General features: G+C 40.5%; 3 protein-coding genes across 3 annotated transcripts; 1 reads left to right on the top strand and 2 right to left on the bottom strand.

Annotated features, from left to right (window-relative positions):
- Positions 1 to 269: 269 nt before the first annotated feature.
- LOC104823792 lies at positions 270 to 3,739 on the bottom strand. The gene is made up of 5 exons (XM_010555513.2): positions 3,164 to 3,739; positions 2,058 to 2,948; positions 1,334 to 1,974; positions 928 to 1,258; positions 270 to 857 (listed from the first exon to the last, which is right to left on the bottom strand). Exons 1-5 carry the CDS (start codon positions 3,737 to 3,739, stop codon positions 825 to 827), a joined length of 2,472 nt encoding a protein of 823 aa, XP_010553815.2. The 3' UTR covers positions 270 to 824.
- Positions 3,740 to 5,058: 1,319 nt separating this feature from the next.
- LOC104823791 (septin and tuftelin-interacting protein 1 homolog 1-like) lies at positions 5,059 to 8,148 on the top strand. Its single transcript, XM_010555512.2, has one exon. The coding sequence runs from the start codon at positions 5,310 to 5,312 to the stop codon at positions 7,953 to 7,955; it is 2,646 nt and encodes an 881-aa protein (XP_010553814.1). The 5' UTR covers positions 5,059 to 5,309; the 3' UTR covers positions 7,956 to 8,148.
- Positions 8,149 to 8,301: 153 nt separating this feature from the next.
- LOC104823790 (DNA-binding protein SMUBP-2) lies at positions 8,302 to 14,237 on the bottom strand. The gene is made up of 8 exons (XM_010555511.2): positions 13,229 to 14,237; positions 12,771 to 13,079; positions 12,370 to 12,653; positions 11,173 to 12,207; positions 10,349 to 10,517; positions 9,845 to 10,002; positions 8,955 to 9,216; positions 8,302 to 8,603 (listed from the first exon to the last, which is right to left on the bottom strand). The coding sequence occupies exons 1-7, from the start codon at positions 14,013 to 14,015 to the stop codon at positions 8,968 to 8,970; spliced, it is 2,991 nt and encodes a 996-aa protein (XP_010553813.1). The 5' UTR covers positions 14,016 to 14,237; the 3' UTR covers positions 8,302 to 8,603; positions 8,955 to 8,967.
- Between the last annotated feature and the right edge of the window lie 587 nt (positions 14,238 to 14,824).

The following is a 14,824-nucleotide window of genomic DNA, read 5'->3' as shown; positions in this document are numbered from 1 at the left end:
GTTTGGGTTGTATTATTATGGTTTATTGAAGGGGTGAAGTCGTTTATGTGTTGGGATTTGTCATGGACTAATGTTTCTATGTTATTATTGGTATTAATGTCAGGAATCTATGTTTCGTTGTTCACTTGTTTTTTTTGTGTTGGGATTGGTCAGAAAAAAATTATAGAAATCACAAACATGTGAATTCATTAATCTGAAATCTAAACAAAATACATAGATATGCCAAAGATTCAGATAGACAAAAAAAACAACCCAAAAACAACCGATACAGTATTCTAAACCAAAAACACAAACAGGTCCGATTCAGAATTCTAAACCAAAAACCCAAAGACTACCGATACAGAATTCTGAAACAATAGTCAATACAGAATTCTGAAACAAAAAAGAGTAGTCAATACAGAATTCTGAACCAAAATATAAACTCCTAATATCCGAAACCTATTTCACTTGTTTCCCGGGTTTGATGGAGGAGCTGGCCTTGGAACCTGAAATAGTCTACCCGTATATGAAGTAACAAATATCATGGAAGATGTATTTCGGTTACGCGGTCCTCCAAGAGGTCGAGTTGATCGATAACGAAGACGTTGTGAAGTTGAAGGACCACTCTGGTTAGATTGGACAGAAGGCTGATTACTCTGGCTGGATTGAGTAGGAAGAGGCATTTGTTGAGTTGATTGGGCTGAGGGATGGTTCTGTCTTGGTCTAGGGTGACGATTCTGTCTAGTTCTTGCAGGATGAGCTTGACTCGATGGACCAACCTGGACAGAATTTTGACTCGATTGGACCGAATCGACAGAAATATTGGTCGTTGTTCTGGTTCTTTTTTATGGTTCGGGCTGTCTTGATTGTCCACCGACCTATTTACACAAAGGAAAAAATTGATCAGTAGTTTATTACCGTTTAAAAAAATCTATGAAATACATATACCTGTAATTTTCTTGGTCTTCCTCGTCCTCGTTTCTGGACATTATTTTGCACCGGATCATTTATACACGTGCTTGTATTATGCCCAGGCTGCTTACACCGACTACATGTCTTTACCCTTCCATGACGTGTCATATGACCTTTCTTTGTAGGAGATTCGTGAGGATCCTTTTTTCGGTTATGTTTCCTCGGTCGTCCGGGCATTGCCCGCTTCTCGGGTACACCGATAGGTTCTTTTCCCAATTTCCGCCACAGTGGCTCTCCATTTACTGGTAACAGATTTTTCTCATATGTTTGTTTCCATTTTGATGTCAGAAAAAACTCTGGAGAATACCTGTAACAGATTTTTCTCAAAATGAGGATTACAACTTATAGTAAGAAACTTACTCAAGAATAGTAACAAGCATACCTTGTAATGTCGTCTTTTCTTGCATTGAGCACACATAATGCATGTTCACATGGTAATCCGGTTAAATTCCATCTCCGGCAAGCACAAGTCTTCCCACCAAGGTCTACGGTATAACTTATACTGAAATGTAAAACTTCATATTTGCCATGTCCACTTGGTATCGCCATACAATAGACCGACCTCTGTCGAACAACTTCGATGTCGTCCATTACATCTGGTGGAAATGGAGTGATACAAGAGCTGGACTGGCGTTGCCGCTTCGCAATTCTTTGCATTGTTTGTCGCCTGATACTTTCCAGAATGTCAATCATAGGTCTCATACGTGCTTCTCTGATTGACCCATTGAAACTCTCCGACAAATTGTTGTTTACATCATCACACTTGGAGTCAAGACTAAAGAACGCTCGTACCCATTGTTTCGGTCTAGAACGGATCAATGCCTCATATGCCAGCTGATTATAATTCTTTACAGCTTCCATATGCTTTTGAAACTCACCCTCATGGAAACTGTTAGCAGCTGCCCAAAACAATCTCTTGAGCTCCAAATCTTTGAATGACTTCCTCCAATTGGCACATATGTGTCGAGTACACATACGGTGATGAGCAAATGGAAGTATATCCTCAATAGCATTTAACAGACCCTGAAAGCAAATACAAAATCAAAGCCATATAATGCTTGTTCAACAGATTACATATAATGAAAACAAATAAACACAAACTTCACCTTCTGTTTATCTGAAAGTATAGTAATATTGTGTCCTTCCCCCAAGTCCAAGTCTGCTTGTAATTTACGTACAAACCAAGTCCAACTATCGGTATCCTCCACGCGTACAACTGCCCATGCTATAGGATAAATCCGGTTGTTCGCATCTCTTCCAACAGCAGAAAGGAGTTCTCCTTTAAGCTCCCATTTCAAAAAACATCCATCTAACCCGATCACAGGACGCCAATGTTTCTTCCAAGTCTCACGTAAAACCTCGAAACATACATAAAATCGATCGAAAACGAGTACACCTTTCTCAAGTTTTGTCACAATTTCAGTAGTTGTGGTTGGATTTGATCTCTTAAGCTCCGCTTCATAATCCCATAACTTTGCAAACTGAACTCGTTGATCCTCCACTAACACTCCTAACGCAATTTGTCGAGCCTTGAAACACTTTGATAATGACACAGTCATCTCACAAGTTGTTTGCAAATCATATTGCATCTGAGCAGCAGGGTATGAAGGTTGTCTTCTGAGCATTTCGGTAAACATGGCTGCGATGTGCCTCATCGTCAATAGTGATACATATCCATCTTTCGTGTGGTTGTGATCCGGGTTATATGTTTTTATCAGCCATTTATTAAAACGGCCATCTACTGAACAATACACTCGCCACGGACAGGTCTTCGTACCACACACAACAACATATTTCGTCTTCTCCGATCTCGATATTCTAACGTTATATTTAGTACTCAACATGTATTGGAAAACAACATCTTTAAATTCCTCAGCATTGTTGAATGTCTTACCAAAGCTTATATGATCCTCTCCTTCAACAGATAATCTTTTTTTCAGACCGCCTAAGTTAGGCTTTTCAAAAGCCTCCCACTCATCTGCTGTATTTTCTGGTGTCTTATTTTTCCGACATTTTGTACGGTTTAATTATGACTATTCGGACATGTGATTGTTTCGCGATACTAATCGCTTGTTGTACTTTCCGCTGCTACTTTGATATGTGATTTAAAATGTTTTTGTTTTCCGCGTTTTTCGCTTCCGCAAATTTGTTAATTTAATATTTTATTCTATATCGTCCATGTGGCACAGCCCGTATACTGTACACGGGTTACGGGTGTCACAACAACCTCTTCTTCTGTACCCTCTTCTTCTACAGCCTCTTCTTCTCTACCCTCCTCTTCTACAACAAATTCTTCTCTAAATCCTTCCCTAACATCCTCATCCTGAACCTGTTCTAGTACAACATTTTCATTCCTAACCTCTTCTTCACTGAACTCTTTCTCCAAAACATCCTCGTTCGGAATCTCTTCTTCAACAATGTCATCCGGACACTCTTGACTATCGGGGAGACTTAACACAACATTTGCTTCTGATATCTGATGATCTACATAGATATCTATCTTCTTCCATTCCTCAGCTAGTTTACACATATCACAAACTTCCCAAACTACATCTTCATGACATACCCTCAATTCTTGCATTGTTTCATGAGGCAACTTATACAACATCATAGAAATAGGAGATGATATCTTATGGGATTGCACAAACTCCTCAAAGAAAAACCATGATAACTTATCTGGATCGAACTTCACTCCATCGATGTTGCATCCGCCTATGTAGCTGAGTTCTCCATCCACATTTATCATTGTTCCTCCAAAATGAAAATTGACATCGATTTTGTTTGCCATTTTTCATAGCAGATTAAAATGTAACCCTCCACAAATTTTAAAAACTTATTATCAACCAAAAATCGAACTCTGAAACCTATACCCAAAACCGAATTGAAAACTGTCATTTATATCACAACCAAATTCAAAAATCGAGCTCCAAAACCATAACTTATGATAGAACCTATACCCACAACCGAATTATATATCCCAAAATCGAACCTAAACCTATAATCTAACCTATACCCAGAACCGAACATATACCCAGATTCGAACAGATAATGAAGAAATCAACTCTAACCTTTCTATACCCAGAATCATGGATTCGAAACCTAAAAAGGACCAAAGAAAGAGAAGGCGAGATACGGACAACCCAGAGACTCGAACCCTTACACCAACGAAAGAGAGAGTGGAGGTGAGAGACCGGACTTGAGAGTCGAGAGTCGAGAGAGAGTTAACACATACCTTCACAGAGAAATCGAAGAGAGGAGAGCGCCGATTCACCACTAAGATGAGAGTTCTCCAAGTCGCACGAAATTCGCCCTCCGTTTTTAATTTCTAGGGTTTCTAATTTTTCCCAGATTTAGAGCGCACGATTCTCAATTGGGGATTTTAGGGCTTTTGAAATGTTTACAAAACCGGGTTGGTTTTTTGTTAAACCGTTTCGATTAATTGAACCGGTTAGTCCGACGTGGCAAAACACGTGGATGCTTAGTCGGATTTTATAAAGCTGAATCTTCGACTTTTTTGGTTGAACAGTGACACGTTAAACGCCGTCAACCATATATATTTTATTTGGTAAATTTTTAAAAATATGGATATTTATATGGGACTTTTGAAAAGTATATGTATTTATCTGGGAATTTTATAGTACAAATATTTATTTGGGAATTTTGTAAAAGTATAGGTATTTATCTGCGATTTTCCGTTTATGTTATTACTTCTCCATTCTAGATACTCAAAAAATTTGTGGATATCGGATAAAAATCCAAACATAATTAGAATATAAAATTGTAACTCAAGTAATCAATAACATATAATTTTATCTAAACCTAATTCGATAATGTATGATTTTGTTTAAATCGTATGTAGAAAATCAAATGAATATTATTTTTTTAAGAGAGAATTTCAATTTCGAGTCAAAACATTTTTTTTATCAATAAAAGCCCAATTTAGAATATACCCCCAAGAATACAGAATCGGGTTAAATCAAAACTAATATAAAAAATGAAACAATTATTTTTAAATTGAAAAACTTATACTTAATTATCTATAATATTACCACATCTAATTGTTTCTTTCTAGAAACTTATACTTAGTATCTACAATAAAAATATAATAATTGTCATATTTCTTCTAGCCAAGTTCTGAAAGTTAGACCAACAAAACCGCATCTGAGGTCTGTTGTTATCGAATCTCATAATCGACGGCTGGAGATTCCAACCGGTTCCAAAGCTTTTCAAAATTCGAGTGAAGAGATTCGTCGGTGGCAATGATTTTGCGCTTTTGTTTCTCGATTTAGTTCAGTACCTGAGAATTTCTCTCATTTCCTCTGCGATTGGATTTTAGGGTTTTAGGTCTGTACTGCATCATGGATGAAGACCAGGAGATGGAGAGGTTCGACATGGATAATGACTACGAAGGTGGTCGTTACATTGGTGACGAGTACTTCTACGAAAGGCGGAAGGATAAGCGGAGACAGACGAAAGAGGATGCTATCTATGGATGCTTCGCTGAGTATGATTCGGACTCGGATGACTCCGGCGGTGGTCGGAGGAAGAAGCGGAAAGACCGGGATCCAGGGAGGAAGGCAGATTTGACCAAGCCTGTCAATTTTGTGTCTACAGGTACGGTCATGCCAAATCAGGAGATTGATAAGGACTCTAGAGAAGAGGATGGTGAGAAAGAGGGTAGGAGGAGTGACGATGACGTTGACTCGCTAGATGGGGATGGTAATTTTAGGGGTGGTTTGGGTAGTGGAAGTTCCCGGTCTGGTTTAGGTTCAGGGTTTGTCCGGTTTGATGTAAATTCGTTTGTTAAGAGAGATGGGGGAAAGGTAGCTAAAGATGCTGATGATGGAGATGTTGAGGATGGGGAGAATCTCTTACCCGGTTCATTTGGGAGGAAGATAACAGAGAGGGCAAAGTTGAGGGAGAAGGCTAAGACAGAGGACAAAAATAGAAATAGTGGGAGAGGAGGAAAGAAGGATGCTCCGAATGGTGAGGTTGGGCAATTCGAGAAGTTCACCAAAGGGTTTGGCATGAAAATGCTTGAGAAAATGGGGTACAAAGGAGGTGGGCTTGGAAAGAACGAGCAAGGTATTGTTGCTCCCATCCAAGCACAGTTGAGGCCGAAAAAAATGGGTATGGGTTACAATGATTTCAAAGAGACTGGTGCAAAGTTGCCTGGTACGAAGCAGGTTGAGGAGAAGAAGACTGTAACAATTGGTATCAGCGAAAATGAGCAGATACATGGCGAGAGAGGGAAAAAGCTGTGGAAGAAAAAGAAGGTGAGGAAAGAGGATAATTTTCTTACTGCTGAGGAGTTTTTGGAGAAGAAGGAAGAAGAGGGATTTGGTGGTGGGCAGGCCATTATTGACATGCGAGGACCACAAGCCCGAGTTGTGATTAACTTGGAAAATTTAAATGCAGAAGAGAAAGCCAGAGAAGCAGATGTTCCAATGCCCGAGTTACAACATAACTTGCGCTTAATTGTCGACTTAGTCGAGCATGAAATTCAAAAGATTGATAGAGATTTGAGGAATGAAAAGGAGTCAGCTTTAAGCTTGCAGAAAGAGAAGGAGAGACTTGAGATGGAAGAGAAAAGACAGAAGAAACAGTTAGACAACATGGAATATATTGCAGATGAGATTACCCGAATTGAGGCAGAGAATACATCAGGAAATCTGACTTTGGATGCACTTGTGAATCGTTTCAATGATCTCCACATGAGCTATCCCGATGATTATAAGATATGCAACTTATCATGTATCGCTTGCTCATTAGCCTTGCCTCTCTTTATTAGGGTATTTCAGGGTTGGGATCCTCTGAAAGATCCCAAGCATGGTATGGAAGCTATATCCTCTTGGAAAAATCTGCTGGAAGTCGAGGAAGACCAAAATATTTGGGTTACCTCAACACCTTATAGCCAACTGGTCTCAGAGGTGGTGTTGCCCGCTGTCCGGATAGCAGGAATCAATAGTTGGGAGCCGAGAGACCCTGAACCGATGCTGAGATTCTTAGAGTTGTGGGAAAAATTGTTGCCATCACCTGTCCTCCAGACGATATCAGACACAGTAGTGATGCCAAAATTGTCAATTGCCATCGATTATTGGGATCCACGAAGAGAGACTGTTCCGATCCATGTTTGGGTTCATCCCTGGCTGCCAATGTTGGGTCAAAAAATGGAGGGTATGTATCAGACAATCCGGATGAAGCTGAGCAATGTCCTCGATGCTTGGCATCCGAGTGATGCATCAGCATATGCTATTCTTTCGCCATGGAAAACGGTATTCGATCCTGTGAGCTGGGAGCAACTTATGTGCCGGTACATAGTTCCCAAACTACAGCTAGCTTTGCAAGAGTTTCAAATAAACCCCGCGGACCAGAAACTGGATCAGTTCAATTGGGTTAAGACATGGGCATCTGCAATTCCAATGCATCTCATGGTCGATCTGATGGAGAGAATCTTCTTTCCCAAGTGGCTCCAGGTCTTGTACCACTGGTTGTGTTCAAACCCGAACTTTGAGGAGATCAACGATTGGTACTTGGGTTGGAAGGGAACATTCCCTCAAGAGCTTCTGGCAAATGAAAGCATCAGAAGTCAATTCACACGAGGTCTCAGCATGATGTCACAAGCAGTAGAAGGGGTCGAAGTGGCTCAGCCCGGTGCAAGAGAGAACATAAGTTACCTCAGGGCTCAAGAGCAAAGACAGTTCGAGGCTCAGCAAAGGGCGGCAGCTCGGGCACAGGCACAGGCACAAGCTCAGATGGATGGAACAGGCGAGATGAGTTTGAAAGAAGTATTGGAATCGTTTGCACAGGAGAACGAGTTATCGTTCATACCAAAACCGGGTAGGAAGCATAACGGTTTACAGATTTACGGGTTTGGAAACGTAAGTATCGTGATAGACTCGATGAAGCAGAAGGTGTTTGCACAAAAACCCGAAGGTTGGTTCATTGTAACTCTTGAAGATTTGTTGAGGATGCATCACAATTCTGTCCGTGGGAGGCGATGAAGTTGATCCTTGAATCTCCTCGGTGATCCATTCCGGCATTGCTTTTGGTTGTTAGTCACACCAGATGATTTTGTGCGTCTGAGTACCTTCTTTTGGAGTAATCTTTGTTCCACCGACATATATCCACAAAGAAGTAGATGTAATGCAATTCAAACTTTCAAAGTATATTCATTATTGTACGTTTTGTTGTTCACTAGTTTTTTGTAATATAAAAAAATATAAAGTTCATTATAGCAAATTTCTTCTCACTATCATGTGCATTTTCTTAACATGTAACACTGAAACGATGATTAAAGTTGAGTTCATCTAACATTGATACGATGAGAGAACAGATAAATAGATGGTATATACATAATATTACTATTTAGTTTTATATGAATTAACTTGAAAAATTAAAATGAATTTTAATGGCTATAGTCTATAGACACGTGATATGGTATATACACACACACAAACACACACACACATATATATATATATATATAGTGTTATGGTGGAAATTAGGGGAGAAAAGGATAGATATAATATAAGGAGCTTATATGTATACACGTGTGATGTCGTCTGAATTCGTTGGTGTGACAGAACGGTTCTACCAAATGATGCATGGCAGGTCGGTATCCTTTCGCTGGTTGTGTTGCATCCCCATGGCTGCTTGCCACACGCAAAAGGACAACGTCATCACATTAGCCAAGTTTGTTTAAACAAATACTATTTTGAATTCCCCTACATTTCCATGATCGGATAAACTTCAACCAAAAGAGATCAACTTGTTTCACATCACCCAATCTCCTATAGAAATCAATATCAGAAACCAAAATATATATATATATATATATATATATATGTTCATTCATGAGACCCATTTGAAGTTACAACCTTTACTCATGGAGAATGGAATCAAAATCCAAACTCATTTTCAACGTAGAGAATAACAAAGCCTAGACACGGAGAGACACTTGCAAGCAAGCGAAGAGTGTCAGAAAAAAAGGCTATACTTACTTGTTCCTCTGCCTTAACCGAGAGAAGGCAACATTGGGTCAATGCCAAGTCCTGGTGAGCCTCCTCCCAGGCTTCCAGGGTCTGCGTGTTTCACTCTCCCGAAGTAGCGTACGTGACGCAGCAGCCTCGCCAGGAACGTGTTGTGGCAGATAGTCGAGCTATCGCACACTACTGCCACGTGTTTCCGAGCTCTTGTTATGGCGACGTTCATTCTCCTGCTATCTCCCAAGAATCCCACTGCGCCTAAGTTGTTAGACCTTACCTAAATTGTAACACACATATACAACATGTGTTAGTTTTACAGTAGACAAATATTGTTCACTACGTAGCCAAATCTTGCTTCAGAAGAAGAGTCATAAGGGTGGACAAATGTATACGCTACCCGCGGATCTGTCACCAGTTTTAAATCCCTACCCGTTGGACAGATAACATAAAACCGTCCCATATCGGAAACCCGAAAATCGGATAACCATGAATCGAGTACTTACGGATACCCGATTTTCGGATATTTATGTCCACCCTAAAGAAGAAAAGCCTCATTGTCCTAACAAATTGGATGGGGCTATAGGTTTTTCATGCATCCAACGTTGAACTGAGGATTAAAGCATACAAAGGGCTTTATCGGTTGAATGACCTAAATGCAACTGTCAAAATGGTGTGCTTTTCATTTTAATCATCACAAAGGGAGGTCAATGGACATTACTAGCTAGACTCAGTCACGGAATGATTTTTTCCCTCTCTAGGAATCTAAGAAACCATAAACCTTTAAACTGCTGTGAGCAGGGGAATCTCGGTTTGCTTGCAAAGCTATGATGCTGAAGAAGTCGAAATTGGAGTGACATGAAAAAAATTGCAAGTCACATGACCATTGGAAAAGTTTAAGAGCATACCATCGATATTATCACTGCATCAGCCTCCCGACCTTGAAAGCTGTCGATGGTTGCAACCTCGACACCCGCTGCCTCTGGAAAATCATCCAGCCTTTCTCTGAGGAGCTGCACTTGCGCAACATATGGTGATTGAACTGCAATAGCTGTTGGACTAACACCTGCAACAACAACATCGCCTTAATCCCAAGTTTATTTGGGGTCGACCGCATGGATTCTTCGTTTCCACTCATTTCGATTTTGCGTTAGTTTTTTCGGAATTTGTAACAATTCCAAATCGTTCCTAATTACACGTTCCCAAGTAAGCCTAGGTCTATCCCTTCCCTTTTTCTTCACCCCCATTCCTATACCATCCACTTTTCTAACCGGCGCATCCATCGGCCTACGTTTCATATTTTAAAAAAACTGATTTTTAATAGGTTTTCAAGCTGAAAAGTGGAAAGATTATTAACTTTGATTCATCAGCTTAACTTCCATATAGTCATTGAACTGAAAAATTCCGGTTACCTGCATAAATTAAAGAAAAGACGTGATGAACCACGATATCTGCTTCCCCTTCATTGTAAAATGAGCCGGTACCAGCTGGATCTAGACGCTCCTCACATCCCACTGATAAGCTCCCATACGGCATTCTTGTGTCAAGCAGAAGCAAAGGGCATTGCGTTATCCAAGTGCGCTGCAATAAGTAACAGAATAAGCCATGTTTGATACATCAAAGTGCCACAAAACTCAAGAACCCATACTACTTACAATCTACAAACTAGAAAATGTTCTTTCATTTGTTCTTATGCTGTTTCAATGTAAACAACATAAGTTTATTTTCGCTAGGCGGCGCATTACTGCAAGAGAAGTCAAGAACGGCCCAAAGGATGAGAAAGCACAAGAGGAAGAATCAAGAAGCAGAGAAAATATTAAAAAATCATATGCAATTTTTTAGGAAAGTTTCATGAGGAAATGATTTAGGCTAAATATAAAAAAAAACATGAAAGTATGAAATCCATTTGTGTGAAAAAATTTAGTATTTGCTATTGCAACACCGAAATCAACCAATTGACCAAAGCGTAACCAGTTTTGGTTTCAGAAAATGGAGCTGCTTAAAGAAACAACCAAGTTTTTTCTCGGCATTTGCTGGAATATAAAAGCTTAAAATGTAAACTAGCTGGCTACTCTTCTAAGTGTAGTAGGTAAAAAGATGCAGAAATGAGGAATAAAGCCTCATAGGACCACCTTAAATCCAAAATCTGAGAGGATTATAGATGCATATCATGTCACCATTTCAGGCAGAGAGCTAAACCCGTAGAACGGTACAATCAGATTAAGAAATATATTACCTTCACAAAGGGAGAATCAACCAGCAAATGAGAAGCCACGGTAGGAGAAGATTCCAACAATCCACCATACATCTCCTTTGATGCCCAACTAGCAATCACATCATTCATACGGTACTGAGTCGTTAGCTTAGTCGCGAGAACCCCACCATGTAAAGTTGTGGCTCTTTCCAGTAAAGATATACCGAGACCGCCTTCTAAAGCTCTCCTTGATAGAATAACCGGTGCCAGCTGGCAATGATCACCAGCAAGAATGCAGCGTTTACCTTGCAATATTGGGATCCAGCAGGAAGGCTCAATAGATTGACCAGCTTCATCTATAACAACCAGATCAAATGTTTCTAGCCTCCTAATCAAAGGGTCAGCTGCTCCAGTGTTAGTTGCAAGAACTACCTGAGCATTTGACAGCACTTCTTTGACAGTTTCCTTCTCCTTCTTCTTCAGCGTTTTCCCAATCTGTTTCAGGAGCTGCCGGATGCCAGCTGCCAGAGAATCATCCTCCAGACATTGCCGGAGGTCTTTTCTTAAATCTGATTTCTTCCTTTCAAGTTCTGCTCGGAAGCTTGCAAGTTTGGAGTTTACGATTTTCCCCAAAGATTTTGATGCAACGCCTGACGATATTCTCGCAGGATTTCCGACACGGACAATGTTTAGCCCAAGATATGAGAGCTTTTCGACCATATTATCAACAGCGGCATTGGTTGGTGCTGTTACAAGAACTCTTTCCCCTTGCTGAACAGCGAGTGTGATTAGCTCTTTGAGCATTCCGGTCTTCCCAGTGCCAGGAGGTCCTTGAACTATCAAAACAGGCCGCTTTTTGTTCAACCCCAAAGCAATTGCTCTTCTCTGGTAAACATCAAAATGTTCACACCCAACTGGTTCATCGGCCAACTCTGCCTCGGACCAATCTACAAAACCATTCTGTTCTAGCCATGTTATGTCTTCTCCATCCCCAAATAGTGTCGCCACCACGGCAGTTGATGGATTTTTCTTATGCAGACCATGCTTCTGCAGCAACATTAGGGCTTCACAGTTGCGCTGCAGAAAAAGACTTCAATAAGCGAGTGATAGAAGTTCTTTTGTAGTATCAACTATCAAGATGTACGCCCGATACGTGCAAAAGGCAACAATGAAACAATACTAAGATTCATGCACATGTAATTTCATCGAAATTCAATGAAGATACAAAGTCCATTCTACCTCGTATGTTACTGTATCTGCCAACCCATGAATGCGATCAATTCTCACTCTCTTTCCAAAGAGCTTGGAGAAAGTCGGACCTCCATGGCGAGATTCTAAAGCCACACTGATGCTGCATCCGTCATCCCCAAGGTTGTGAACAAACCCCTGCATGCAAGAAGTCGCACCAGCTCCCCTACTGTCGCATATCCGTATACAAACCATGTCACCAGGAGAAAGGGTAGTTGGGGGGAGACGGTGGTTTCCTCCCACCTTAAACGAAACCAAGTGCATACCTCCAAGTCCTGCTTAGAAAATACATATTATGGGAATGGTTGAAAAAAATGTAACACTTCCGGAATTATTCACCAATGATTTAGAGTAAGGCACCATTCTCTAAAAGCTTACTACAAAAGCCTCACCTGTAGAGGTACTAACTGCATATAAGTTGCAAATTGTGTCACAAAGTTCTTGTGGAGCTTCACCATGCCTAACCAAGAACTCTATCGGCTTTGATGACTCACTGTTCTCGTCTGGATTTGGAACAACATCGAGCTCTTCTTGTGTCACTTCCAGTTCTGCATCTCGTTCTACTTGAAGCAATTCTGACATAAGGCTGGTGAACTCATCAATCCTTGTTTGTAAAGCCTTGGCCTTCTCCAAGTCCATCCCGAAAACACCTTGAACAGACTTTGGATGTGTTGCTTTCCGAGCAACAGCCCGATGCTGAGCTGCACAAACAACAAATCAGCCGACACATCACCTTCAGCAAAACTACGAATCGTTGAACCCTACCAACTTAAATATGCTATGACCTAAAAAGCACATGCACGCATACCAGTCATGAACAGCATGGACTTGAAATAAATAAAAATCTAACCCGAATTTGCTATCTCCTTGAGCAGCTTCCAAGATTCTGTCTCCTTCCAATTTCCAATCAATTGCTTGCGCTCCAAGTCTTGAAGAACATCTCGCAACTCCCTCTGGAAATGATCGAACAGACTAGGGTAATGGGTCGCAGCCTTCAAACAAGCCGATTCTAGCCCTAACGGCATCGGAATTGCATTGAGATATGGCTGAGCCTGTATCACAAACGTTAAACCCGAACACGCTCTCTGCCTCAACTCCAAGAACTCCCCCTGCATCTCTGCGGAGGCGAAATCCGAGGCCATGGCCTTCATCGCCTGGCTTATCCACTTCACCACATTCCGACCAAGATCTCTCCGCCCCAAGGGATCGCCATTCTGACTCAAGGGACGAAGATTCAATTCCCTACCTCTCTTCTGCTGCTCCTGCACCTTTCCTTCTTGTTGTTTCTTTTCCTCAACAATTGTTTTACCACTTGTACCGGTAACACTAGCAGTGTCGATACCGTTTCTCTTCTCAATTTTTCGAGATTTAGGGTTTTGAAAAACGCTATTTTTCCTTCGAGGCTTCTTCTTCGTGGTACTACTCGAACTACCGCTACTACTGAGCTTGTTTCCGCCATTAACGCCGCTGCAGACAAACCTCCGCGACCTGAAAACACGAATTTCACCGTCTTTGTAGTGCGGCACGAGACATACCGACTTGAGTGGCCGCCGTGAGACCGTGAACGCCGCCGTCGCCGTTGTGGTCGACGGAATCCTAATGCTTCTGCAAAGAAAACATGACGCTACTACATCCATCGGATTCGAAAACCGGGAAAACACACGATTTCTATCTCAGCTTTCCGGGAAAACGCTTGAAAATCCTCGGAAAATCGGAGCTACAAAGCAGAGATCATTGACATTCGCCGGGAATCGAAGGGGAAAATGCAGGATTCAGAATTTGGGAGAGGCATTTATAGGGTTACGAGATATTTCGCGTAAGCGAGAGAATACTTCGAGAACTTTAAATGTGAGCCGCGGACTGAATTTGAGGCCTTCACATTTGTTTTTATTTTATTTAATTATTTTTTAATGTGTTTGAGAGAGGTAGAGAGACACGTTATCACTATCAGGGGTGCGAGATCGCAGGGGGGGCTGTGATTGGCTGGGATTGATTCTTCGTGTGCAGCCAACGTATTTAATTACTGTTCTATCCTTCTTTTCTTGGTTCCTCAACTTTGGCCTCCTTATTTTTAATTTCTTTCATTTGGTTCTCGTACTTTTATTTTCTAAACTTAAGTCCACTAATCTAATTGCAACATCATTAGCTTTTTGTTGTCTCTTTTACCAATGACATTTTTAATTATCTTTACATTGATAATGTGTTTTTCTTTTATTTGATTCTTATAAATCAGTTTTATCGTGACTATGATTACACAACTTAACATCAAAATACGATGTCATTTTATATTATTGATCATACTAAAACTCATGAATTATAATTGAAAATTATTGAAAGTATTATGTAGATATTGAAATTGGTTTATATTATAATTAATTACAGAAATACATTTTTATCATAAATTATAATATTTTAAATTACAAGATACAGTGAATCATATAATAAA

The sequence above is a fragment of the Tarenaya hassleriana genome, unplaced genomic scaffold, assembly GCF_000463585.1.
Source record: "Tarenaya hassleriana unplaced genomic scaffold, ASM46358v1 Cleome4, whole genome shotgun sequence".
Classification (NCBI taxonomy): Eukaryota; Viridiplantae; Streptophyta; class Magnoliopsida; order Brassicales; family Cleomaceae; genus Tarenaya; species Tarenaya hassleriana.
This window is presented reverse-complemented; position numbering and strand designations above follow the sequence as displayed.

Excerpts from the sequence above, each read along its gene's own strand:
- LOC104823792 (XM_010555513.2), bottom strand. The coding sequence starts at position 3,739 with ATGGCAAACAAAATCGATGTCAATTTTCATTTTGGAGGAACAATGATA. Across the intron at positions 2,949-3,163 it reads AAGAGGTTGTTGTGACACCC|ACACCAGAAAATACAGCAGA; the intron begins GTAACCCGTGTA and ends CGGAAAAATAAG. Across the intron at positions 1,259-1,333 it reads AGAAAAGACGACATTACAAG|GTATTCTCCAGAGTTTTTTC; the intron begins GTATGCTTGTTA and ends AATCTGTTACAG.
- LOC104823791 (XM_010555512.2), top strand. The coding sequence starts at position 5,310 with ATGGATGAAGACCAGGAGATGGAGAGGTTCGACATGGATAATGACTAC.
- LOC104823790 (XM_010555511.2), bottom strand. The coding sequence starts at position 14,015 with ATGGATGTAGTAGCGTCATGTTTTCTTTGCAGAAGCATTAGGATTCCG. Across the intron at positions 12,654-12,770 it reads TGCAGTTAGTACCTCTACAG|GACTTGGAGGTATGCACTTG; the intron begins GTGAGGCTTTTG and ends TTTTCTAAGCAG. Across the intron at positions 12,208-12,369 it reads CAGATACAGTAACATACGAG|CGCAACTGTGAAGCCCTAAT; the intron begins GTAGAATGGACT and ends CTTTTTCTGCAG.